The sequence below is a fragment of the Uloborus diversus genome, chromosome 4 (assembly GCF_026930045.1).
Source record: "Uloborus diversus isolate 005 chromosome 4, Udiv.v.3.1, whole genome shotgun sequence".
Taxonomy (NCBI): domain Eukaryota; kingdom Metazoa; phylum Arthropoda; class Arachnida; order Araneae; family Uloboridae; genus Uloborus; species Uloborus diversus.
This window is the reverse complement of record NC_072734.1, coordinates 157,678,771-157,705,182: the sequence shown is the minus strand read 5'-3', so window position 1 is coordinate 157,705,182 and position 26,412 is coordinate 157,678,771. Positions and strand designations below refer to the sequence as shown.

Sequence of the window (26,412 nt, the reverse complement as noted above, 5' to 3'; positions counted from 1 at the left end):
AAAAAACTTTGAAATGTTAGCTAAAAGGTCATGTTTAGAGGGCTCTAATTATGTTTCTAATCGTATTTAAAAAGTCATAAATGGGTTTTCTACACTTTAATTATAACAATTTTGGATTTATTAATAAATAATCCTACTCTACGGAAGTTCACTTATTGCAGTACAGTCTGGAATGGATTAATCGCGATAAACGAGGGTTGACTATAGCCACACGTGCTCAAATGGATATTAGTTAATAGTTAGACGGGTCCTTAATTAAATTTCGTGAAGTTTTTTTCAGCCAAAGTAAATCGAATCAGTTGTCAGTTTGTACTTACCAGGTACGCACGAATAGGCTACCACTATTATTCCTTTACATCTGCATTCCCTGTCCGGTTGATCTTTCGCGAAATCATAATGACAGTGAGACATTCCAGAACACCTAAAATGATAGTAAAAGTTAATATATGGTTTCATGGTGTTTAAAATTTGACAGTAATGAAATTTTTTTTAAAAATATGTTTTCATAATTAGGTTGTTTTAAAAGCCTTGCACTGATAAAGAAAATTTATTTAAAAAACCTTTTAAGATTTATATAAAATCCTTTTTTAATTTTGATCCTTTTCTCATCAATTTTTCTTTCTTTTTTTCTCATCGGTACAATATTAGCTAACGGCATGCAGGTGGTATACAATGCTTTTTACTTGGGAGCAGTGCTGTAGTTGGGATAGAACGAGGGGAGCCCCCCCCCCCAAATAATTGTTTTATTATAAAATATAATGCAAATGTTACGTAAATTGAACACCTTTTCTTTTAGTAAGCTCACTCAAACCCCAAGATGAGTTCTCCCAAGCATTTTTTTTTTTGTAACTACAGCACTATTTGGGAGTACTGTGCTCTATAATTTAAAATAAAAGTCTCTAAAATGTCTAATGATGTGTGTACGAATCACTAATTTCCAGTCATCCTTTGCTTGTTTGTAATGGATGGAAGTTTTTTTCTCATTTAGGAAATTCTAAAAAATCTCAGTAACTTCTCTGAGTTCTGTCAAAACAAACGAACTGAAATCTAAACAAAACGTTTATGTAAATTGAACCATTGAACTACTGTCTGGTACATCCAGTCGAGGTATTCGACTTCGATCTATAATTGGCATTGCTGATGAATAATGCAATGAATTATCAAAGGTCTGTGAGCTCCTTCAAGAGCTAACTTTTTCCAAGCAACCAACCCTTTCCCTGATCCACATTTCTGCCATGATCAGTTTGAAATGATAATGATTATCGTTTTCTCGACTTCTGGAGAAGATATCGTTGCTTGCAGTTTATGAATTTCTGAAATATGCTTTCTAAATTCATGGTGGTAGCTTTTTAAATGTGAATGTGACTTATAACTTCAAGTTTTAGAAGAAATTTTTGGTGTTTCGATTAATTTTACACCACAAAAGTTTTAAAAGCACTGAATATGTCTTTGATATAACGAAGGGACAATACCCCTATAATGATTATTTCAAGGCTTCTCTTTTTCAATTTTAGAACTTTTAAAAAACACATAATTTTTACGTTTTTTTTTTTTTTACATTTAGTTTTTTTCTGAATGAATAACATACGCTTACGTTTGGTAATCTCAACTATTTTACTAATCCAGCGCAACATTGATCATTCTAGAGAAGTACGAATTTTTGAAGGGAATTGGAATTGGTACGAAATGGAGGCTTCTCTGCTCAGACGTAAGGTCAGAACTTGTCAGTTTGATCGTCGTCCCCCAACACCAACACTTTTAAAACTTATACTACTCCGATTCCGAGCTGCTCCTCCCCCAAATGGCCTGAACTGATCGCAGAAGTAAACAAAGCAACGTGATACTTGACGACGCAGTTGTCAGATTGGCGCTGGGAAATAGAAGCCAGCGTCAATCAGATGAGCCAATTGTTCATGAGCAGAATCGAAAATCTTACGAGTAATTCATGAAAGTGGCAAATGTTGGCTGCTAACAGCAGTCCTCTTTGCTCATTCTCTATCACTTCTCCCTGAATGCACTAAAGTTTCCGAGCTGACATGATCTCTCATCTGCTCTGCCTCGAATAAACATCAGCATTCGACCTATGTCATTAACGTCTGTTAACTCATCAAGAACCAACAAAAATCAGTTGAAAGTTTCTGTGTTAACCTTTAATAGCTATATAATGAGACTCGTGACATTTTAAATTCTCTCAACAATCGATCGTTCTGACCAAGCGATCGACAGATCAGATTCCGTTATTTTTCTCTGAATACGTTTCTTCAACGACCAGAAGTAATTGTGATTATAATTAATTAACCATCGGAAAATAGTTTCTCCTTCGTAGCTGATGAGTAGCTTCTAGTCAAGCTGATTTAATTGATGTTGCATTAGCATTTTTCATTTTCACGGATATATTCCGTCGTAATGAATGTAGCTTTCCGTTTCAAACTTTCCAGTTTTAGAGGTCGTTTATTTTCTCTGAAATTTGATTATTATTTTCGCTTGCTTAAGTATGGTATTCATGAGAGATATTACCCTTTTTGTGTAGCTGTTATATCGTTGTATATTATTTATAATACGTCGTTTTACTCCATGAGAAATTTGAAGAAATTTAGACTCAATTCTGTTTTGAAAGTACGATATTCGATATCCACTTTTCTTTCCTTTTCTCCGTTTCTCAAAGTGACATGGGAACGGTATTAATAAACAAACCACAAATTTATTAACAATAAACACAATATCGTAAACAATCAGAATTTAATGAATGGCCCTACGGCTGTGCCACATATCTGAGAATATCACAATTCGCAGTTCAAATACACCATAGGAGGCGCGACAGTCTTTGATCAATTGCTGTTGAAGGAGGTCTAGACCGATCCACTTACATAGACTAGGACCTATCCAATGGAACTCATGTTTAGTTCGCGCAAAACTGGAATCCTTTACCTCTTTGGCTAATTTCTTAAATCACCGCAATATGATGCATTCAAGCTCCAGAAATGCGAATCCCTGCACTTGCTCTCTGCTTCAAAGAGTGAGTATATTTTATATTCAAAAGAATTTTCTTTTACAAGCGATGCCCAATCTACGACCCGCGGGTCACATACAGTCCCCAGGGCACATACAGTCCCCAGGGTCATGGCGCAGACTGCGCCATTGAAGTTTTTAGGAGGGGGTGTTTTGAGGGGTATTTTTCTCATTTGGGGGGCCCTTGCTTTTGGGGGGTCCCCACGATACTTAAGGGGTGCGCCCTTGCCCTTAAGGGGGGCACTCCTGCAGTCCTTGAAGCAGATCCGTACATCCTGCTGTTTTGTACTACGTCACAAATCGAAAAGCACGAGAAGTGACAATGTCGCAAATTTGGAGAGCAATATTCAGAAATTGGTCTCTGAAAAACATACATTAAATAAAATAAGCATCAAGTATTTGATAGCAACAACTATTGGTGTGTAATTTTATTTCCCATTCTATATTTTCCTATGTTATTTAAAAAAGAATGAGATATTTCGATTTTTATATGATAATTATTCGATTTTTATATTGATTATAATATGAGTTTTGGCCCAAGGGCAGAAAAAGATAGGGATCCACTGCTTTTTACCAATCTGGCGATTTGTGGATTCTATGCATATTTCGAATTCTAGAAGTCCATAATTGTTGGTTATTTCAGATGTAAAGAATCCTCAGCTACAACGTCTTAAAAAAATTTTTTTGAATTGCTTCCGCCCACTTATTTACTCCTAAAGCAAATCATTAATAAACAACTGCTGTCAACATAAAAAATGGGAAATAAATTTGCCTTTGCTCTTCAGCCATTATACTCAGAAAAGTATACACACCTGTTCGGAAACGCCTACAATAAATATCCTTGCAAAGGCAGAGCGAATGCATGTTTAATGTTACATGGAATCCAAACACATAATTGAAGGTCAGTTGCGGACAAGGTGGAATAGTTTTCCTACAACTGGTTCTTTTTTGTCCTCCATTACGTCCAAGAAACATACATTCTTGCTTTTGATGCAGTGTTTATTTTGCTTATAAATGTTTAATTAAGAGAAGAAAAATGTAAGAAAATTATGCTACACTGTCAGTGATTATTTCCCGGTTTGCGACTACAGTTTGTTGAACATGTTGTATGTTCAACAGGGCGTAATTTGACTCACTTGAGCTGAGCTAATGCGCTGTTAAATTTTAGGTTAATTTTTATGTACTAGACGGAATTCAGGTTATTTAGGTGCCCGCCTAGGAGGGGAGGGGGGAAAGGGGGTATATTTTTCTTTTCATGGAGGTCTCCCAATTGGGAGGATCTTTATGGAATTTGGGGAGGTGCACCCTTACTTTTGGGGTGATAAGGTCCTCTGTGTTAGTTAAGTGCTAAAGAAAAAACTGAAGGGATCCCTCATTTCTCCGCAACCATGGTTAGAACATACAGTTTGTCTCAAGATTTCATAAAAATATATTTTTCGTGATCCCAATTCAGAGCGTAGTAACATATTTGAAAGACAATAGAAAAAGACACGGTATGGCAATGACTAATACAATTAAATATTGCCTGGATGAATTTGTTAAGTCGAAATCCTAAACAATGAAGTACTTATGAGATTCTATTTTTCATTAAAAAATTAACATTTTAAGGAAACTTCTTCTATTTTCGGAAAAATTCCTCTATTTTCGTAGACAACTCAGCTATGAATTAGTTACAGAAGTCGGAGGTCAACCCACATAGTGCATGAAGGAATGCAAAAAGAACTTTTTTGTTTTCCTATTTTCTTTACCTTTTTCTGTGGCATCGCATAAAAAGTGACAGGACTATCAAGAGGCCTGTGCTTGTAAAAAAGTAGCGAATCGTTCGCTGATGCACAGCGCAGAATTCAAATCACGATGCATTACTCTCTTTATAGGTGAAAAGAGGCGGCTTCCGTCACGTTCAGTGTATTCGCGATGAATGACCGTAGCTTATTATGTAGTGAACGGCAAGAGGGGGAGGGAGGAGATGAAAAAAAGCCGGGTGATGAACAAAAACAAAAAAATTGATCTCGATTTCGTGGTCGAAATGCATACGCCCTTCCGGCGAGGGAAATGAATAATTTTAGCGAAATTCAAGTGGGGAGGGTTTGGACGTGGTGTAAAACGCTCGAAAAAAAAGGGGGTTGAGTTGGGGGATGTTATTCGACATTTTAAGTTTTGGGGTGAAACGAGTACTCTAAAAACAACAACTTCAAAAATGACGAAAAAGTACTCAATTTTGAACATATCGCAGCGTCAAAATGGCACCGACTATGTGTATTCAAATTTGAACTATCCAAATCCTCATCAAATATTCAAATCAACATGTGCTCATTTTTGAGGTATTTGTGCTCATTTTTGAGCATGTAATGATTTCAAAATTGAGTATTAACCGAGTTACGTGTACTCATTTTTGAGTATGAAATAATTCGGCACACTATTTGAAAATTTGGGTACACATATTTGAAACAAAAGGTTTCAAGAAAATTTGAAAGCATGAATGTACTCATGTTTGAAAACTTCAATTTTCTCAGTGATGTGAAGTTCAATTTTTAGGTATGCTTTCATTAGGAAGTTTTTCTAAATCATGCTGGATGGGCAAAAGCACCTGCCAGAGCTATTATTACCATCTTTTGCCTCAAGTTTGTACTAGCAGCGGCGTTCCTAGTACGGCTGTCACCGGAGGTGGTAATTTGTGATGTTAACCCCCGAACTAAAATTTTTATTTTTTATGTAAATATAAACTTCGTTTCAATTTGCAGAATCAACTCATTTTTATTTTTGTGGTGGAACGAAACTTTAAATTAAGTGAAAAGTATAAATCTGTACCTCAGAGCCAGACTGACGTAAGTCCAATAATTGCGAGTTTCCGTTTATTAGTGCATTGTATGTAGAAGGCTATTCCGCATCCTATCCTTTGCATGCGTGAGAAAAAATGTTTTCCTTTCTCCTGAAAATTACCATAATGTGACTTATGTCTTTTTAACTCTGAGGTGCAGAAATAACGAATGCATTTTAAGTAAAACTTGCCCTAGACGCATATGTAAGCGCTCCTTCCCCGCTCAATATTGTGCCCTTAGAAGCAAAGTGATGTAAGTGGCCAAATAAAAATTTGCAGATAACTGGTACACTAATAGTAGGGAAATATCTTCTCTGTCTTGGGACAAGAGATAATACTAGTAGCCCTGATAGGTACTGCTGTATAGCATGATTTAGGGAAATAATTCAATGAAAGCCTACCTAGGACGTTATCTTTAATCGCGTTTTACTCATAACTTGAAAATGTCCACTTACATCCCTTTGCTTCCCGCTGCCTCATTTGATAGATGATACATTGATAAAGATTGACCACGAAAAGAAGGCGGATGACCTTGAAGCGAAATATCATTTGTATCATTTGTAATAGGTAGAATCTGCCAGAAAGCACCGAATATTAAAAGGCATGGTCATGCTAATCCCATCTATTCCAAAATAATAACAAACAACCTATTACAAATGATCTTTTTGCTTAAAGGTCATCCGCCTTCTTTTCGTGGTCAAGCTATACTTCAAATTGAAGAATATCTCATTCATTTAAAACATCAACAACAGGACTAATCGAAAAGAATTATGTAACCATTGCAAAGATTTAGAAGATTCAAAAAACATTGCTATCACATAAAAAGTTTTTGGAATAACTAACCAACATTTTCCTTATAGCTTTGCTCCACCAATATGTTCCATAAAGAATCATCGGTTTTTAAGAAAAGCAAAAGGAAGGATAAGGTCTACTTTTTTTTCTTTCAACCAATCAGAATTGCTGTGGTAACTCAGAATTCTATTTCTCTGTCATCACAACAAACAGATCCAAACATTAAACACCTAGAACTTCGTCAGAGAAAAGGTAATAAAACAGCCGTAAAAAGCTAATAAAATGGTCATTTCACATTTTTAACTTTCTAAGATAAAAGCTATTTTCTTGGCTCCCACCTTGAATCTAGTTTTAAGTGTAGTATCCTTAAGGAACAAGACGTTAAAATAGGCTGTTAATTTAAAAACTTTCGTCAACGTGATAGGTTTCTTTTTTCTTTGAAAGCAGTTGAAAGCAAAAACCTTCATAGTAAATGTGTGCTACCATGTGATATGTGATTTTGTGAAGTACAAAGGTAGAGTTTAAAAACATTAATTTTTATTTCATTTTGCTGCGTTAAAGTTACAGTACTATTAAAATAATTTATTTTGCCGCACATTTCTGACGGAGCTCAAAACTACCCTAAATGACTGGATAGATATGAACCATGCTAATTATTCCTTTTATATGGATTTAATAATTATTGTCTCTTAATTTTTAATAACTATACTATATTTTAGGAATGTTTCCCCCATTTTATACCAACAAATGATATTAATCTATACTATCTGAAGCCTCCTCTCCTCGAGAACAACTGAGACTTAAGAGTTGAACGAGGTAAAAAAGGACTCGAAATTTTTCTAAGAACACATTTCGCCTGGTCTCATCTTTGCATGGCATTAATAAGCAAACATTAAAATTTGAACATCAATTAGCATTCTTTCGCTCTTAAGATTCTTTCAGCCAATTTAGAACGTTTGCGAGTGCGTTGCTCTTACGCAGTGAGCGGGGTTTGATGATTGATACGAGCTGGGGTGGAGCCTTTTATAGTTAAACCAAAGATAATAGAACTAGTGAAGATTGGACACTCGACGACCGGTTTTTACGCATGGCAAGAAAAACAAGCGTAAGTAGAATGAAAACTGGTGCTTGAAAAAAACTGACATTCAGAGCTATAGCCGCCAAGTTGAACTGGAGATTCTTGGAATTGGCGCAAAGGTTACAACACTAAGAATTCTTAGAAAAAGTGGGGAGAAAGGACGGGGATACTAACCACCGGTTTCAGTTCCCGCGACAATGATAACAAAACCTAATTGATTCCAGATTTCCTACGGAATCTTGAAACTCAATTTACATCCTCTTCCCATTCTTTTGAAAATCAATTTAACGGGACGCTGATTAAGCGGCGATGTGTTCTTCATAATGCCATAGAAAGTCTAAAGTACAAATACGTTTGGAGTGGGCTGTCAAAAACTAAAACTAAACAAAATAATTTTTCTACACGCCCCTTTAATTCCAACGCTTTTTCTTATTAATGCTTTAAGTTTTTGCGAACAAACAAAAAAAAAAGAAAAAAAAATGATGTTGTGAACTACTAAGAATTTTTTAATTTTAAGTTCAAATTTTTTCTTCTTGATCAAATCAAACTGTGCCAAAAAAAAAAGATGCAGTAATAGATCAAATATCAAAATATATTTTAAACAAAAATCTTTACTCACGTGTATTGGCAACGATATGGTTGATGGCAAGCATAGAGCGCAATTTTAATTTGCTTCTTGATTATCACAACGTGGAAACGTTGTGAAAGATGCGGCAAACTGCATCATTTGTGACGCCATTAAAACCACGCCTTGTTTGAAAAATCGGACATTTAAAAAAAATAATTAAAAAATAAGTGTTGGGAAAATGAAAGTATTTTCTGGGTCCAAGTTATAGTTTTTGCTTATTCTATCGATTTCAGTGACTACAAGTACTACTTTTGACTGAAGGAAACCACCCCATTTGTTTGTGAAAATTAAATAACCACGTCAAACAGACTGAATTGCAGATTACTGCAGACTCGTGTTTCGGCGTTACAATGGACGGCTTTCTCAATGCAAAAGAAATGAGCTTTTGGTTGAAAAGACACCCGACAAAAGAAACCTAACCATTTCTCCGATGTTTTTTCAAACATAAGCTCATTTCTTTTGCATTGAAAAGGACATTCATTTGTAACGCCGAAACACGTATCTGCAGTAATCTGCAAAGTGTGCTATTTGGCGTTGTTATTTCTCATTTTACTTTTTGCACATAAGTATTTATTTGACTTATAGTTCGTTTTTTTTATCCCAATTAATATACAAAGTAAAAGAAAAATAAATTGAAATAGAAGAGATCTAAAAATTCAAGAAAGTTACATTAAGATTTAAAATGAATCAGTTTTGTAGACATTTTTTTTTTAACGAGAAATAAATTTTTAGGTAAACACGCATTTGTCTGTGTGTCTTTTAACCCAATCTCCTCTGGATTAGGAATGTCTCAGGTCGAAACTGGTCTCGTTGGATATCGAACATCCAGAGAAAGCCATTCCGCTTTGGGCTTTCAACATCCAGTCTTGAGAATATCATGAACCCTGTATGTCCCGAGGACACCAAGGAGTAAGCATTAAAATTACCAATCGTTACGCGCCACAAGTGGCGAGCGGAGGTTGGCGAACAAAACGAGCAGGGAGTGGAGCCCCCTAGTGCAAAATTAACAGGAGTGAGAATTTAAAAAATAATTGTAAATTCATTCAATCTAACGAATTTGTCGCCCACTTCACAGTGAAAATTGAAGGGAAATCTTGCGAGATAAAAAATTTTAAGTAATGTAGTCGATGACTGAGAAGTTTTTTAAACCTTATCAACTTCTGCAAAATAGTGCAGCGAAGAGAGCAAGCGGGGGGATCATCCCGGGCGCCAAAATATGAGACGGCTCCATAAATTATGGGTTTCCTGATATAATAATGGTATACCTGTGTATAATAATATAGTTTAGATTTGAGAAATTTGTGAAAGTAATCTTTGTAAACAGTGGCGTAAATAGGGATTGGCCGGAGTAACTCTCTCCAGGGGCGCAACAGCGAACGGGATGGAAATTTCAAAACGTTATTCCCAAAAAAATTTTGATTTTTTAAAACTATTTCATAGACTTTTTTTTAGAAAAAATAGTAAAAATAGAACTAAGGGAGTGTGGGGGTTAGTTTGAGACCCTGCTCATTGGATTTCTTGTTTCTACTAATGGTTTTTTATCGCGGCCGTAATTTGAATTCAAGACCTCAAAATTCAAATGAATGCCAGGAAGAGTGTTTCGAATTTCTATACTTTGTTACAAAAGATGGCTTGCTTTGGCATTTTTCGCACTTTACGACTTCAATTTGAAAAATTTCCTTCGCTTAGAATTACGATTTCGTGAAATTTGAAAGGAAAACACACGCACACGTATGTACATGAATTGCGTAAATGTTAATTAATTTGTTGATAAATCTAATTTGGAAAAACATATTTTTAAGTTTAAAATTTCAGTTAACATTTTGAAAAATTTCATGTCACGCAACCCCGTAATTGTGGATGAAACCTACTTTTTTTTTTTTTTTTTAATCACAAGACTTTCAAAACTATTTTCATAATTCTATACTTACGCTTGCTAACATTAACTCCATACCGAACTGCCTTGCATTCAAATTTCAAAGGATTGAGTTCATCTTCAGGGTGTAAATCAGTATTTCAAAGTGCAGTAGCCGTTTGCGTGAAATCTTCCCGCGTTTGTCCACAGCTTTGCTTATCTGCCTCATTGTCACCAATTTTTCTTTGTTATCTCCTATTATTGTTCTTTCTCCTTCGCAGCCGAAGACAGCGCAGAAGCAGGGGCAGAAGAGTTTTTCCTACCCTGGGCTTCACACAAAAGAATCTATAAACTCTTATCGTCGACCGCACTAATTTACTTCCTTCACAAAAAAACTTCTTAGGTGTTCTCATCTCATAAGAACATTGTCAAGTTAAGAGCCTGTGTCGAATTGAAATCCCATGTGGTGGAATAGCAGAGGAACTTCCAAACTACTGAATCCGATATTAAAAAAATAGCAACACATCAGTCACAAAAAATCATCTTGGAAAAATGTGCTGCAAAAACGCGAGAATCATGTTTTTTACATTTTTTACTCAGAATGTATCAAGGAGCTGAATTTGGCACATCTTGGTAACCAGATAATAGCCTAATCAGAAACTTGGGGCCCGGTCATTGGAGAGGCCCCGGCTCGAAATCGGTGCAGTGTAAGTTTTATAAGAGTTTGGGGGGGGGGAGGCAGGGGCGTTCACAGGGGGGAGAAGGAACACCTGTTGGTCCGAGCCTGAAGAGGGCCCAATATTTTTATGACTAGGGGTGAAAATACGGGTAAACAATATGGAGAGGGGCCCGAAAAAGTCATTTGTGACGGGCCCCAAAATTTCTGTGCACGCTCCTGGAGGAGGGAAAGTCTACCAAACTGATAAGGGACCTACCTGCCTTGACCCTGGACGACCCAAAATTGAATTTGGAAAGATAGCAGAAAGTCCTATTTAAGGGTCTAAATTTCAAATATGCTTTGTAGTTAATGAGAACTAGAATTGCTTTTTCTGTGTTTCTTCAAATTTTCACTCGTTTCATAGTTTCAAAATTCAGAATTAAAAAAAATTGTTTCTTTTCCTTTACTGACATGAGAAATTAATAAAAAAGAAAAACTTTCTTCTGTTTTACGCTACAAAACGTTCCGGATTTCTAGAGGGGGGGGGGGGGGGTTGATGGTCAAATTCTTTTAGGAGTGAGCGAAATACATAAAGTTCGGAATAACACATTTGAATACTGATAATCCGGTAAATATAGAATTTATAGTCCCCTTGAATAAGCAGTAGTCACCGTTTTAAATAATTTATCTTTGTATAATATAAAAAATTGAAACATTTAAGTACTCGCTCACGTTCTTTTTGAATCATTTATTCCTATAACATATGCTTTATTTATTTATTATTTTGTTTTTTATCATTTTATCCTCAAAATGAAATTTTTTCCTTCGAAATTAATTCAAATATTAAAATGCTGAAATACCTGTTGTAACAAGATTAGTTCGTTAAAAACGCATTCCTGTGAGATTCGTTTCATACTTTTCAGCAGTATAAGTGTTGCATTTGTCCCAAAGAGCCGATGAACAAAGTTTCTTAACTGTACAGTTGCAAATAAAAATAACTCATGAAAGGTATGCTAAATAAAGGGAGGAATTATATCTACGTTTACTGTTACAGTAGAATGCAACATTTCTACGGCTCAGATACCAACGCTTGGGCGCTGGGATGGATGGAGAATGAGAAAAAAATCTATTTCTATTGCTTTATGTATCCTAATTTAATGAGATTTATAACAACAGCAGTTTGATAATTTTAATGATTATTATTAGTATTTTGTTTCACTTTTTATTTATTTTTTGAAAAACCTTCGTCAAGTCATAGGACATAACATGAAAGAACGAAATTAAGTTACTTAACTTTATAATGAAGGTATCCTTGAATTCTATGCCATGAAAGGAGGAATAAGAAAAAAAATCAATTGGTTGTCGATTAAAGATCCGATTCGACTGAATGTAAGAAATTAAACATAAATAGAAGGAAAATAAAGAACCATATGTAACTGCGGATTTCAAAAATAATTATTATATAAAACATTGTTTTTTCCAGTTGTACTTAGAAACCTGTTGGAAAGATAAAGCACGCAATAGAACACGATTTCTTAATAGTAAGCAGAAGAATCTTACGAAGTAAGTCGTGTTATATGCATTAAAAAAATCATTAACATATTCTAACAAATATGCATCAAAAATACCTAAAATATTAGCGAAAAAATAAAAAATATGCATTAATAATACTTTAGTTTCGTCGATAATTTTATCTGAACTGAATACAAAATACTTAGCCATTCTATTTTTAAATTATTTGTTATTCACGCGATCCAGGGCCGGATTTGGAAGTGTGGAGGCCCCGGGACAACGAAGGAGTGGAGCCCCCCCCCCCCTTTCTGATATATCCATAATAATATTATCTTGTGCAATCATTCTTTGTAGAAATACCAAAAAAAAAGAGGATATTTTGTAAAAATTTTATTGTGGGGGCCCCTTTGCTGTGGAGGCCCCGGGGCAGTTGCCCCGCCTTCCCTCTTCTAAATCCGGCCCTGACGCGATCAATATTCGGTATTAAACAGGGGGATACGAGGGGAGAGTCATGGGGATCATAACCCTTTTCTAACCGTCCGCAGATTATAAGCCCACGTTGTGTTCAAACACTTTTTCCTTAACTTAAATACATTATATTTTCATCTTTTTCTTTCTGCTAGTTTGACATCTTGAACTTAATTGTAATGTAATACAAGATTTGTTGACATGAAAAAAATAAAAATTATAATGTGAATAGAGAAATTATAAAATTTATAAGTTAAAAAATTGTGACAAAAATGAAAATACATCTCTGCATTCGCTTCACAAAGTAAATAAATACAAAGTCAATGAATTAAATAAAAATAAATAGGCAGTAAAAAAGGAAAATAAAAGTAAATAAAACAGCAAAAAAAGAAATGAGAAAGATCTTTGCATCTTCGTAAACAGTCTGTTATTGATACAACACACTTCTGTGTTCCTTTTGCTTATTTATTTGCTTTCATTTTTTCTTAATGACCCTCTCTGAGGCTTAAATGCCCATATAATTACCACCCTTCGCCAGAGGGAGGGGAGAAGAACTGATTCAAACACGGCACACGGCGCACGACGCACAGTGGCTGAACTTGGCGATTAATCGCTGCACACAGTATAAAACATTTTTTCCTCCAAAATTCAATCGCCAACACGCCTGTGAAGTTTTTTTTATGTGCTCAACGACTTTCATTGAAGTGGGAGAAAACGCGAAAGCATTGATTTCTACCGGAGTGTCCAGTCTTATGCGAAGCTATATGGTCTTTGGTTAAACTATTGAAATAAGGGTGTGCCTGTTTAAAATTGGGAAACTGTGACTCAAAGTTACTTTATGAATGACGGTAAATGACTTGACTCAATATATATATATATTTTTTTTTATTCAAGAAGAGCATGTTGTTCAGTCTAATTTTCAAACAATGGTGTTAACAGTATAACTGTTACAAATATGCTTCGCGTTTTCCCCACGCACATTAGCTTTTCCGAATCTCCGATGTTGATTTTGAGGGATCCACGATCGTTTCAGAGGCAGTGGGGCGTACTGTGATTTCTTCTGCTGCACCGGATATGAATTATCGATCACGCAGTTTTCATGACGGGGAAAGGGAAGGATAGCATTATCGCATGCATCAGAAACAAGGACCCTCCTAACTCGTATAACAATTATTGGATTATGTGGATGCCATGCAGTTCATTTATCGATTGACTTATTTCTGTAGCTTTCTCGCATGAAGTCGTGTCCCAGATCGTTGACATTGTCTTTCAGAAGTATATTACAGTGAAGCACCGTTTATGCGTTTCTCTTTTATACGTTTTTATCAATTATACGTTTTTAAAATTGATCCCTGCAAAGTCTAATACACATTAACCTATACCTATTATACGTTTTTTCGTTTGTACGCTTTTTTTCATACAGTCCCTTCAAAAACGTATAAACGGTGCTTCACTGTATGTTGGAAATTGCACTATTTTTAGAAACTAATAAAAGCTTCTGTTCGAAATCAGCTTTGTTCGAATTTTCCAAGGTAATTAGAATGTAAGTTATAAATAATAGTTTTAAAATTTCTACAAGCAAAAATGGAAGTGAGCCTTCAATAAGAAACAGCGCACATTGTTGAACATGGTCATTGTTGCAAAATACTTTTACTCGACGTCATGTCATTATTTCATCAGTTCGATCGGCTGCTGCGACGCTATCATTAGACTTTTATAATATAGTAAGATAAACTATACTATATTTTTTTCCATTCCATAAAAATTATTCCCATAAAAGTTATCCATGTAACATCACATCGATCTGTGTGCAGTTTGATTAAGCATTTCCTTAAAAAGTCTCTATAATTCGATTCGCTTTTGCGTCATAGGCTGTGCCAGATCCAGATTAAATTAAAATTTCAGTTACCCGATTTAGCAATATGAAAAACATGTTTTCCGTGAAATGTTTAATTTAACCTCTTCTTTTGCAGATAATTTTACAGCATTCCAATAACTGTATTCCATGCTCCGTATTATAATACAGCATTCCATACTTGTATTTCAAACCTTCATTGAAGACATTTTTTTTTTGTCAGGTACCATTTGGAGGCATTTGCACGAAGTGAGTTTAACTGATAAAAATAAACGCGATATTTTTGGAGAAAAATTAAAGTTAAAACTATATCATTAAACTATAACATAACTCAAGAACCAGGGTTCCACGAAAATATGAATCCATAAAAGAGTTAAAATTTAATTAAAAAAATAGGAAAATGAATTTTACATAAATGCATTTTTTTACATTAATATCATGCTTTAATTTTCCGTTACTGTAGTCGCCAACAGAAGTTGTTGTTTCAAATGTTTAATCAATGAAGAAGAACCAAAAACTACAAATTAGCTGTGATTTCGATTAAAGGTCCTTGCTAATAGTTTATGAATAAAAATAAATGTTTCTAAAACCAAGGCTTCACTTGCTACGTATCTTAAGACGCGTGTCAAGTGAAGCCTTGCTAAAACTTACAGCAGTGAAAAGCTCGAAAAGTTACACTTTGAAAATCACTATTTCAGGTTTGTGTTGTATTAAATTTGAATTAAAAAGTAACTCAATTAAATTAACTGAGTTTATATATATATATATATATATATATATATATATATATATATATATATATAGTAAAACCCCTTCTAACGGACACCCCTCAAAGGCGGAAACCCCTCTTATGCGGACACCTCTCTATTGCGGACAAAAAAAAAATTGTCCCGTTAGTGTCCGCTATAGGGGGAATTTACTGTATATATATATATATATATATATATATATATATATATATATATATATATATATATATATATATATATGTGTGTGTGTATATATATGTATGTATATATATACACCAAACACGAAGTTATCATTTACAGACAAAATACAGAAAATTACGACTAAATCTAAAAATATTTTACAAAATGCAAATATCAGAGAATTCGCAATTTGGTAAGGCCATAACGACTTGAGACAACATAGTGGGTTTTGTATATATATATATATATATATATATATATATATATATATACACCAAACACGAAGTTATCATTTACAGACAAAATACCGAAAATTACGACTAAATCTAAAAATATTTTACAAAATGCAAATATCAGAGAATTCGCAATTTGGTAAGGCCATAACGACTTGAGACAACATAGTGGGTTTTGTGTGTATATATATATATATATATATATATATATATATATATATATATATATATATATATATATATATATATATCAAACATAAATTTATCATTTAAAGTCAAAATACCGCAAATTACGACTAAATCTAAAAATATTTTACAAAATGCAAATATCAGGGTTCACAATTTGTGTGGCCATGGCGGCTTAAGACAAGATAGAGGGCTTTTTGTATATGTAATATATATATATATATATATATATATATATATATATATATATATATATATATATATATATATATATATATGTAGCAAAACGTTAAAGATCTACGCTGGATTCACTGTGTTTGTACTTCTCTTAAAAGAACCTCTGACAGTTTTCCCTTAGGAAAAAGGTATTTAGGGGTGATTGGACATCTGCCGCTGGTGACCGTGGGATGCAGAGGGAGGATATAAAAGGGGACTTGGCACGGTGAGAAAGATTCTGAACTTTTTCTTAGTTGTATTTTTAAGAGAGTGAGAGAGAGAAGCGAAAAAACTCTCTTCTTTCGAATCAAAAGAACACCAGCGTCTTCAAAAAACATTTAGTTATATGTTATTTTCTTACAAGCTGCTTACTTATAATTCGGAATAAAGGCATTTTCAGTAAGAAATTCAATATACAATTCTTTAACAGCAGTTTCAAATTAAAGAATTTTTCTTTGATGAAAATCACTAATGCTTAATTTTACTTCCAAACATTTAGAGAACCGTTGCTTTCCGTCATTCAATGTGGTGCAACACTTAGTTAAGCGAAGATCAATCAAGTTTTAGTATAGAAATGTGAGGGCCCAGAGACATTCCAGAAAAATAACGAATGACATACTTTATTCAAAAACTTTATTTGGACATGATATTTAAACAAGTTTAATGTACTAGTTACCTTTTTATTTTGCAGTCGTGAATTCAGGGCGATGATCGGATTTTTTTTCCTTGATAATTTATTAATTTTCACTACAAGTTCAAAATTGGCCGTTACGGAGGAAATGAAGACTTTAAGGTGCTGCTGATAAACCTTTAGCTAGTAGAAAAATGTGGGGCAAAATGAAATAGTGGGAGAAAGTGAAATAGTGAAATATTTTCTCTGCTTTTAACGCCACCTATCTGGTAATGTTTTAACTATGTGGTAGCAAATGCAGTCTATTCCAGTCAGGAAGAAAATACCGCTGACAATTAAATCATATATTAGTAAACAGGCAATTTTCAAAAATTGATACTCACATCGTAATATTTTGTTATAAGTCAAAAATAATTTTTGTAATTATAAAATGATAAAGCTTTTGTTATTAAAATTTAAAATATTAATTGAGACCTTCTAATATTTGATGCAATATTTGCTTAGTTAATATTAACTTTATTTGTGTTTTAAATATTTTGTACAATTAAACAAGTCCTTGCGGGGCAAAGTGGATGGGGCAAAGTGAAAGTTTATTTTGCTTATTCACTCAATCATCTACTAAATCACTTACGTATTCATTTATTAATCAATTCATTTACCTTCCTTCATTTAGCAATTCACTAATTCATTCATTCATTCACTTTATTCCTTATTCAATCACTCTTTTCCCCTCTCATTTAGTTTTCTTAATACATTAATTTAATTGTTCGTTTATTGTTTCATTATCTTTACATTTATTCATTCAACCTTTCTTTTTATCCATTTGATCAAAAATATTTTTTAAAAGCGAACATAAAATGTTTCATTTTTCACTTTGCCCCATAAAAAAAAGTGAAAAAAAAAAGTTCAAGTTTACAGCCAAAATTTACAGCCAAGTTTCCAATTTGTTAATTTTGAAAAAGCTCAGTCATCTTAACTATTTCATTTTGCCCCACATTCCCGTACTCTTACTGAAAAACTTGAATCAGAAAGAAGGGTAAACTTTTTTCTTTCGCAAATGTTAAGCAAAATAGTTTTTCCAGTAAGAAGAACATGGAATAACAGAAATAAATGAGCGGACCCCATGTGGCTCGGAGGTTGGACCACACTGCTTTAACTGATGAACTGGTATTGTGCATTAAAGCGCATTCACGGGGCTTTCAAGACGAAGTACTAAAAACAAAAATTACCTCCAAGAAATATTCTGTAAAATTACTGTAGAATTTTTGCTTTCGTTGCTGATGGCACTCATTAAACAGTCATTCTTTGGTATGTCATTTTAATGCTGCTCCGACTGTGACATTCATAGTCGGGATTCCCCCTCCCTCGCTGACTTTACGTGCTTTTTTTTTTTTTTTGGCCACGGAGCTGTTTAACGTGTTTTAAAAATTACTGTAAAGAATGAACTATGCAGGAAATTCTCCAACGTGACATAGTCACCGAATTATCTGACAGTAAAACTAAGCGTTATAGAACTTAAACAACTATTTAACTTAAATATATAAAGGAAGTACTTTATAACTCATCATCAACCGAAATTGGAGTCTACATCTCAATTCGGAATCTGGAAGGAACTCTCACATGCATAGAAATTCCATTTTTTTCACGCAAAACTAATTTACATAACCACGGAATACATAGTACAAATTCTTCTTCTTGAAAAACTTCGAAAAAAAAAATGCTCAGAAACTAAAATTACAGTACCAACACATCATTTTAAACGAAGTTGATGCACTTACATTTTCATCATTTACTTCTTTTTAATGTTACAAAAATTTTGCTTTTGGTACAGTATATCCCTTTAACTTTCCTTTACTTAATGGTTCAGTACAAAAATCTGTTTCTATGGATTTTGAGTTTCCATAGAACTCAAACTCGGTATTTATGAACATTTTCTGTACGAGCTGTATTATATATCAATGTGCTTTATTTTTACGTTTTCTGTGTGATCTTTTAGTAAAATATATTGCAGCTTCATTATCACCCGGTATGAAACTCGTAGAAAAAAAACTCCTTCTCTTCATTCGAGTTGCATTCAACTTCGCTATCAAACGTACCTTTCATAATTTTCTTCTCGTCAACAAATTTTCTGCAATAGTTATTGCATTTATTTATTTTTTTTTCGTCATGTCTTTCATTTGGGTTCGTTTGGTGGCCGCATGGAAATCTTCCATCGGCTTTTAAATCATTTCAATTCTTCACTTTTCTTAATACAAGTCCACTGTTTCCAAAAACATTTCTACCAGTTCTTGGTTCGCCTTTAAATTCCTTCGTTGAAAAGCGTTTTCCACGCGTTGTAATCCATCATGCTTTCATTCTTGTAGAAGTCTCCCAGATTTTGCAACCAACTCTGATTCAATCTTGTCAGCAGTAAATTCCTTATCTTCAAGACGATACAGATGTTAAACGATGTTTTCGTATCCAGTAGGTAATCTACGAATCATTTGAGGTTCAGGTATTTCAAATCCGGCTTCTTTAACTTAGCTAGATGTTTTGACAAGTCTTTTGCAATCGATCCGAATTGCTTCTTCGTCTGGTTTAAAATTAATGTCATAAAATACATGTACATAGCTATGAATGCGTGTTTTTTTGCTCTTGACCAAAAGTTCATTTTACCCACATCTAATCATCTTCTAAAGAATATTTCAAGACTCTTTACCGTCCTTAGTTTGTGCTATAGATGGCAGAAAAAGTCTTCCAACACTTTCAAACTGTAGTGTGATCCAACTTTTCTAATATTAGATTGTCTTATTACCTGAATTGCACAGTTCTTCGGTAATACTGATTTGCTTTCAATAAATCCCCAGCAGTTTCTGATACAAAAAAGGTTTCCATATTCAATTTGCTTTCCATTCAGAATGATTCCATCCTTGCATTGAGCACCGGGATGGAGTTATAAATGAGCACTTGTTTTTTAAAATTATTTTCTGACTTGAAATTAAAAAAAAAAAAATCATAATAACAATCGAGATACTTCATACGCTTTAGCCACATTCCTTTGTATTTGCTCCAATTCTAAACAGCTTGTGAATTCCCCGACTTTAAACTTTTTAATCTCAGCCAGTCTTTGGACCCATAACCTCTGACTAAAATGTTCAATCATTACAGAGTCATGTAATTATCTGACATCGAAAGTAAGCCGTTATAAAACAATAAAAAATTTATTAAACTTTAAAAAATAAAAGCAAGTACATTATAACCCGGCAGCAACCACAATGGGGTTGTTTCCTTCAGTCAAAAGCCTACTTTTATTCACAGAAATTGATAGAATAAGCAAAAAAAAAAAGAAAACATAGACCCAGAAAATACTTTTATTTTCCCAACGGTTAATTAAATAATTTTTTAAATGTCCGATTTTGCAAACAAGGCGTGGTCTTGATGACGTCACAAATGATGTCCTTTGGCGCGTCTTTCTATCGCGTTTCCACGTTATGATAATCAAGAAGCGAATTAAAATTGCGCTCTACGCTGGCTATCAACCATATCGTTGCCAGTACAAGTGAGTAAAAATGCGAATTAAATATTGTGCTCTTCTGAATGGAAACAGTGAATAGAATTTCATCATTTGTGATGTCATCGGCAGAAGGGTTAAACAATGAAAGCGCACCGATTAAAGTATTTTTCTTTAAATATTAAACTTAGTCAAACTATATAAAAAATGGTCATCTCCTATGTTTTTAAGCATGCTCTTTCAGAAAAAAATACTTTTAAAATTTTGGAAACGACCCCATTGGAATTTACATCTTATTTTGAATCTAGAAAAAAAACTCATACACCTAAAAGCCTCCTCTTATTCGTAAAACTAACTTACATACTATTAGAATACATAGTACGAATTATATTCTCTTCCTTGAAGAATTCAAAACTTTTGAAAATTGCGCGAAAATAAAAATGCAATATCAACAAACTATTATTTAGCATTGACACTAAATGATATAAACTTTCAATGCAATGGAGTTGTTTCCTTCAGTCAAAAGTACTACTTTTAGTCACTGAAATTGATAGAATAAGCAAAAATAATAACATAGGCCCAGAAAATACTTTCATTTTCCCAACAATTATTTTTTAATTTTTTAAAATGTCCGAATTTTCAAACAAGCCGTGGTCTTGATGTCACAAATGATGCATTTTGGAGCATCTTTCTTCAGCGTTTCCACGTTATGATAATCAAGAAGCGAATTAAACATTGCGCTCTACGCTTGTTATCAAACATATCGTTGCCAATACACGTGAGTAAAGATGCAAATTAAATATTTTGCTCAGTGAATGGCAACATTAAATAGCATTTCATCATTTGTGATGTCATCAGCAAGAAATGTAAACAATAAAAGCGCACCGATTAAAATATTCTTTTTTAAAATATTAAACTTAAGCAAATTATTTAAAAAACGGTCAAATCCTACGTTTTTAAACATGCTCTTTCAGAAAAAAAATACTTTTAAATTTTTGGAAACAACCCCATTGCCATTCCTTAATCGTTTGGATGTTTAAATGCTGATTGTTTTGTGCCAGTTAAGCTGGCAATTTAGGGGTGCGCTGCTTCACTTTCCAACTATACCGTAATTTCGTGTGAAGTCCGACTACCAACAGTGTACACATATTCCATAAGGACCCGGTCAGGAGGGAGAAAGTACATCCATGCTCGAACCAGGATTCGAACGCAGAACCTCCCATTGCAGTAAAACTTCTTTGACCTCTAGGTATGGCGGCCGGCTAATATGTTGATTAAACCGGTGTTAAATAAAGTCGATTTCAAGAAAAAGAAAATGTGTTCGTTTCCCAAAAAAAAAAAAAAAAATAAATAAATAAATAAATGAATTAATAAATAAAAATAAAAAGAAATAAAATAAAACAAAATAAAATAACATAAAATAAAATAAAGACAAATGCGTAACACATAAAAAATATAAAAAAATTAAGAAAGAAAGAAGAAAACGAATAAGAAGAATTTTTTTTTTTTCGTAAGTTCGAGTTGGAAAGACTAATGCTGATTCCTGTAATCTTGTAAGACTCATTTGTTACAAGCAACGTAAGACATTTTTTGCCGACAACAGACTTTTTAGAGTAATCCCAACTGAAGAAAAAATGGGGAGCATTGAAAAGGAAACCGTGGCCTCGAAATATCCACAGAAATTTTCCCATAAATCTTTCCCCTCGCGCGCAGTCAGCTGTCGGGGAGGGAAATCCCTGGGTATTGATGTTATGGAAAATATTGCAAGGGCTACTTAACCTTAATGCTTGTCAAATAAGGAGCTTTCGCAGGACTCGCGTGGCACGACAAAAGCGTTGACAATGATACCGCTCACCGGTCGCGGAATATAAAAGGTATTGTGAACATGTTTACGTTTCACACTGATAGCCTGGGAGATACATTTCTTTTTTTTTTTTTTTCATGTTGTTAGCTTATGGAAGGAAATATGACTAATCAATTAGGTTTTCAATTTCAAGCGAAACCATCGCTTATTAGTTATATTATACATGAAGATATCATCCAAAAATGAATTAATTATGCAGTAAGAAATGTGTGGAATTGTATTGTTAAATACAAAATACTGCTTTAAAAAAATATTACATTCAGAAAATGAAAGAAAACTATTTATTTTAAGGCATGCAATGGACATATATTCAAAAATATTGTTGTTTTATTTATTTATTTATTTTGATCATGGCGTGAAAATGATTCTTAATATTTTTATTTTTGAAAGAACAAAGTTCATTTTGAAGCATACTCTCGTTTGCATTTGAAGACAAAATAACTATGAAAATGATGTTTGTACTAGATATATATTATGGGAACTTTTCCAGAAATTGTTCTCGTTAAATTGATTTGGAGTATTTATTCTCACTCAGAAGTTTCATTTGACAACTGAACTGTCTTTAATGATTATTAGTAAATAGGAATAGAAAGGGTATTGTGAACATGTTTACTTTTCACACTGATAGCCTGGGAGATACATTTCTTCTTTTTTCATGTTGTTAGCTTATGAAAGGAAATATGACTAATCAATTAGGCTTTCAACTTCGAGCGAAATCATCGCTTATTAGTTATATTATACATGAAGATATCATCAAAAATGAATTAATTATGCAGTAAGAAATGTGTAGAATTGTATTGTTAAATAGAAAATACTGTTTTAAAAAATATTACATTAAGAAAGTAAAAGAAAACTATTTATTTTAAGGTCGGCAAAGTAAAACAGAAAATGTATTCTAAATTAATTCATTTAGATTTCTTTGGTATAAGAAATTCATAAGTTAGATATGATTTAACGAATAATTATTCATAATCACCGTAATCTAAACGTTCAAGGTTAAATAACGTTCTAAAAATGTAGAGATGTAATAAAAATTATAAAGAATAGCCAATGCAAAAGAAATTTCCGAAATAGATAAATAAATAATTATTAATAAATAATGTATAAATAGATCAGCAATAAGTAGTAATTGAATAAATTATAAATAAATATAAATAAATAATCATAAATAAAAAAAGGATAAATAATAAATAAATAATTATAAGTAATAAATAAATAAATAAATAAATGTTATGAACAATGAAAAAACAAATAAATAAATATTATAAACAATAAATAAATAAATAAAATAAAACTAAAAAAGCCACTATTTTAACAGGCGAAAAAAGCAGATCATAATATTTATTTCCGAAGACGTGTTTTCTGGAAATGATTTTTCAAGCAATGGCAAAAAATCATGTGACTTGCTATCTACCAATCACTTTGCAAATAAAAAGCATCGGCAAAGTGAAATCAATAAGCAATCTTGATTGCTTATTAAAACGCAAGAAAATAAACGCAAAACGAATAACTTCATATATAAATGAAAAATAAAATTAATAATATCTGTTTCACTAGTTGCATCCTGGTTCTCCGGTCTTTTAATCTATCTGGTTACAATGAATATCCTGATAGATGGAGATAACTTACATTCATACGTTCACTCATTCAAAAAGAAAAATGTGTGTAAGAGAGAGAAAGAAAGAAAACCCCAAATCTGCATCTTAATCAAGAAGAACCGACCAGCCACAAGAGCGAAAGATTCTCTTCGCGTCACGCTCCAACGAGCAAAGTAGTCGATTGGATGTGAGAGAAAACTGAAATTAATAAGAAAGCCTCCTTCCTCGCGCGATAACGACATCTCAAGCGTCAGGAGCAGGGGGGAAGATATAAACTCCGTGATGATCTTGTTCAGCGGCGAAACGGTAGATGACCCCCGCGCCGTCGGTCATTTGCCAAAAAAAGTTTCTAGTCGATGGACTTTTAAGTAGCCGCCCGTGACTGATGAAGAGAAGAGGCTGAGTGTCATATTTTCTGCTCCGATTTGGAAGGAACAAGAGAAAATGGCTTCCGGGCGAGGGGTAATTATTTTTATGCATGGCAAAATCAAATGCGAGCAGTTGGGATGAATCTCAGATGCATGCGTTTGTTCCCCTTAATAGATTAAAAGCTTTCTCTTTCTCTAATTTCTATCAAAAGGCGTCAAGGACAGATCCAGAAATGCTTCAAGGAAGGGGCGGTTGATTTTTTAACATACCTTTTACTATGTAGCTGATTATACATGCTTGGGAGGGAGGGAGGGAGGGGGGATGGACAACATTTTTAGTTAAAACAACTAAAATATAGAATTTTTTCCTAGGAGGTCCTCAAACCTCTTCCTTTCCTTTTCCGTTGAACAAGGAATTCTAAAATTGCGTTTTAGAACTTCAATTTCGTAATAGTTACGGGGGGATGTTTTGAGACTCGCTTCCCCTAATAACATCAAATGTCACTAAAGTTGCGCTTTTTGGGACCAGTTTCGCAAAATTACCCCGGAGCAAAGTCGCTGAAACCATTATTTCCCCTAACACTATCTGAAATGTTTGCAGTCGCGAGTTTAAGACATAAGTTTTGCGAAATGTCTGCATGAAGGCTTCCAAACATCTCCTTCTAACATGTCAAAGATCATCCAAAATTGTCTCTTTGAAAGTTTTATTCCGAAAATTTTCCTGGAGGAATATATGAATCCCATTTTCTTTCCTTAACGTCATCAAAAAGGGCCAACGCTTGCTTTTAAGGGCTTTCATTCTGGAAAAATTGCCTTTGCTGGTGCCTCAAGGAAGGGGAGATCGCCCCCATCATATCCTTGTATCCGACTCCCTTGTATCCGTCCTTGTAAAGACGTGTGGGAGCTTAAATGTCCTGACTATTTAAATAGCCTGAATTCCTCCAGGGATGAAAAAAATTCCCATAAAATTGAAAAGTGCAGGAGCTGTACTCCCATGAGCGTCTACGCAAATTAAGTAATTTTTTGCAAACAATTGACATTCAGAGATATTTTTTTTTTCTCATGGAGTGAAAATTCTCCTTGATATTCTTCTTTTTAGATTAACCAAATTTATTTTTAAATATTTTCTCGTTTGCATTTGATGAAAAATAATTATGAAAATGAAGTTTGTACTGGATATACAATATATGGGCACTTTTTCAGAAATTGTTTTCGTTAAATTAATTTTCATTTCATAGTTTCTTTTGTAAATTGAACCCTCTTTAATGATAGTTGATAAATTTGTTTTGTAGTGATTTGTAGCTTCCACACCCGTCATTTTCAAGCCTTTTTTATGAACGATTTTACACTCAGTAAACCATTTTCCATAAAAACTGCGGAAAACTAAAACTGTTTTTGCAACGCGCTCTCACTCTTTTAATTCTTAAAATGAAAACTTTTTAGAAGTGTATTTATTTAATAATGCATTAATGGATGCTTTTCTCTCAACAAGATTAAGGGAATTTTTTTTTAATTAAGTTGAAATGTGAGCTTTCATTCACAAGCAGATTACTTTATAGCAGATTTACTTTATAGCAGATGCAACCGTTTGCTTTTTCATCATATTCAATTTAAAAAAAAGTTAAAAAGTTTATAATCTTCTCAGAAAAACAATAAATAACTGGAAAATAAATTGCACGAAAGAAAATAAATCTAAAAAAAATGAAGTGCTGTCATCATGGGGAGTAGACAAGGAAATATCAGTTCAAAAAAAAAGTAAAAAAAAAAAGGTGGCCAACTGTCATGAAATGCTTGATGTAAATCTGTCAATGAACCATTGGTTTTCTTATAGCAAAAGGTAAACAATGTATCCGAAAGTGCTTATCAGTCATAATCAGTGATCAATCCGGTTTAGACCTAATTTTTTATATGAAACATAAAACGACGAAAGTAGAGAGGAAAAAATCAGACATTATTTTATTTTATTTTTTTCTGATACGAGAGCGAAACTTAAGCCTTCCGAATTGTTTTAATTTCGTTACATTTGTTGGTATTTTCCTCTTTTTATTCCAAAGTTTGACCTTTTGTAGCTGCATCAAACTCTCAGAAGTACAATATTGTGTAAGGTTCACACTATTCTCAAGTTCAGAAGATTATGTTTCGGTATCGATACGCATCTCCTAATCACAAATCATGTCTTGCGGCTATTTTTTCTTTCACGCTAGATTGCGCGATGTATGTAATC

The 26,412-nt window shown here is 33.5% G+C and overlaps 1 protein-coding gene across 1 annotated transcript in view; it reads right to left on the bottom strand.

The window, feature by feature from the left end:
- The window catches only part of LOC129220434 (mannan-binding lectin serine protease 1-like), a 110,693-nt gene that overhangs the window by 33,301 nt on the left and 50,980 nt on the right, over window positions 1-26,412 (bottom strand). Inside the window, exon 3 of the mRNA XM_054854857.1 lies at window positions 318-421. Coding sequence (XP_054710832.1) covers window positions 318-421 — 104 coding nt within the window. The remainder of the gene's footprint in view (window positions 1-317; window positions 422-26,412) is intronic.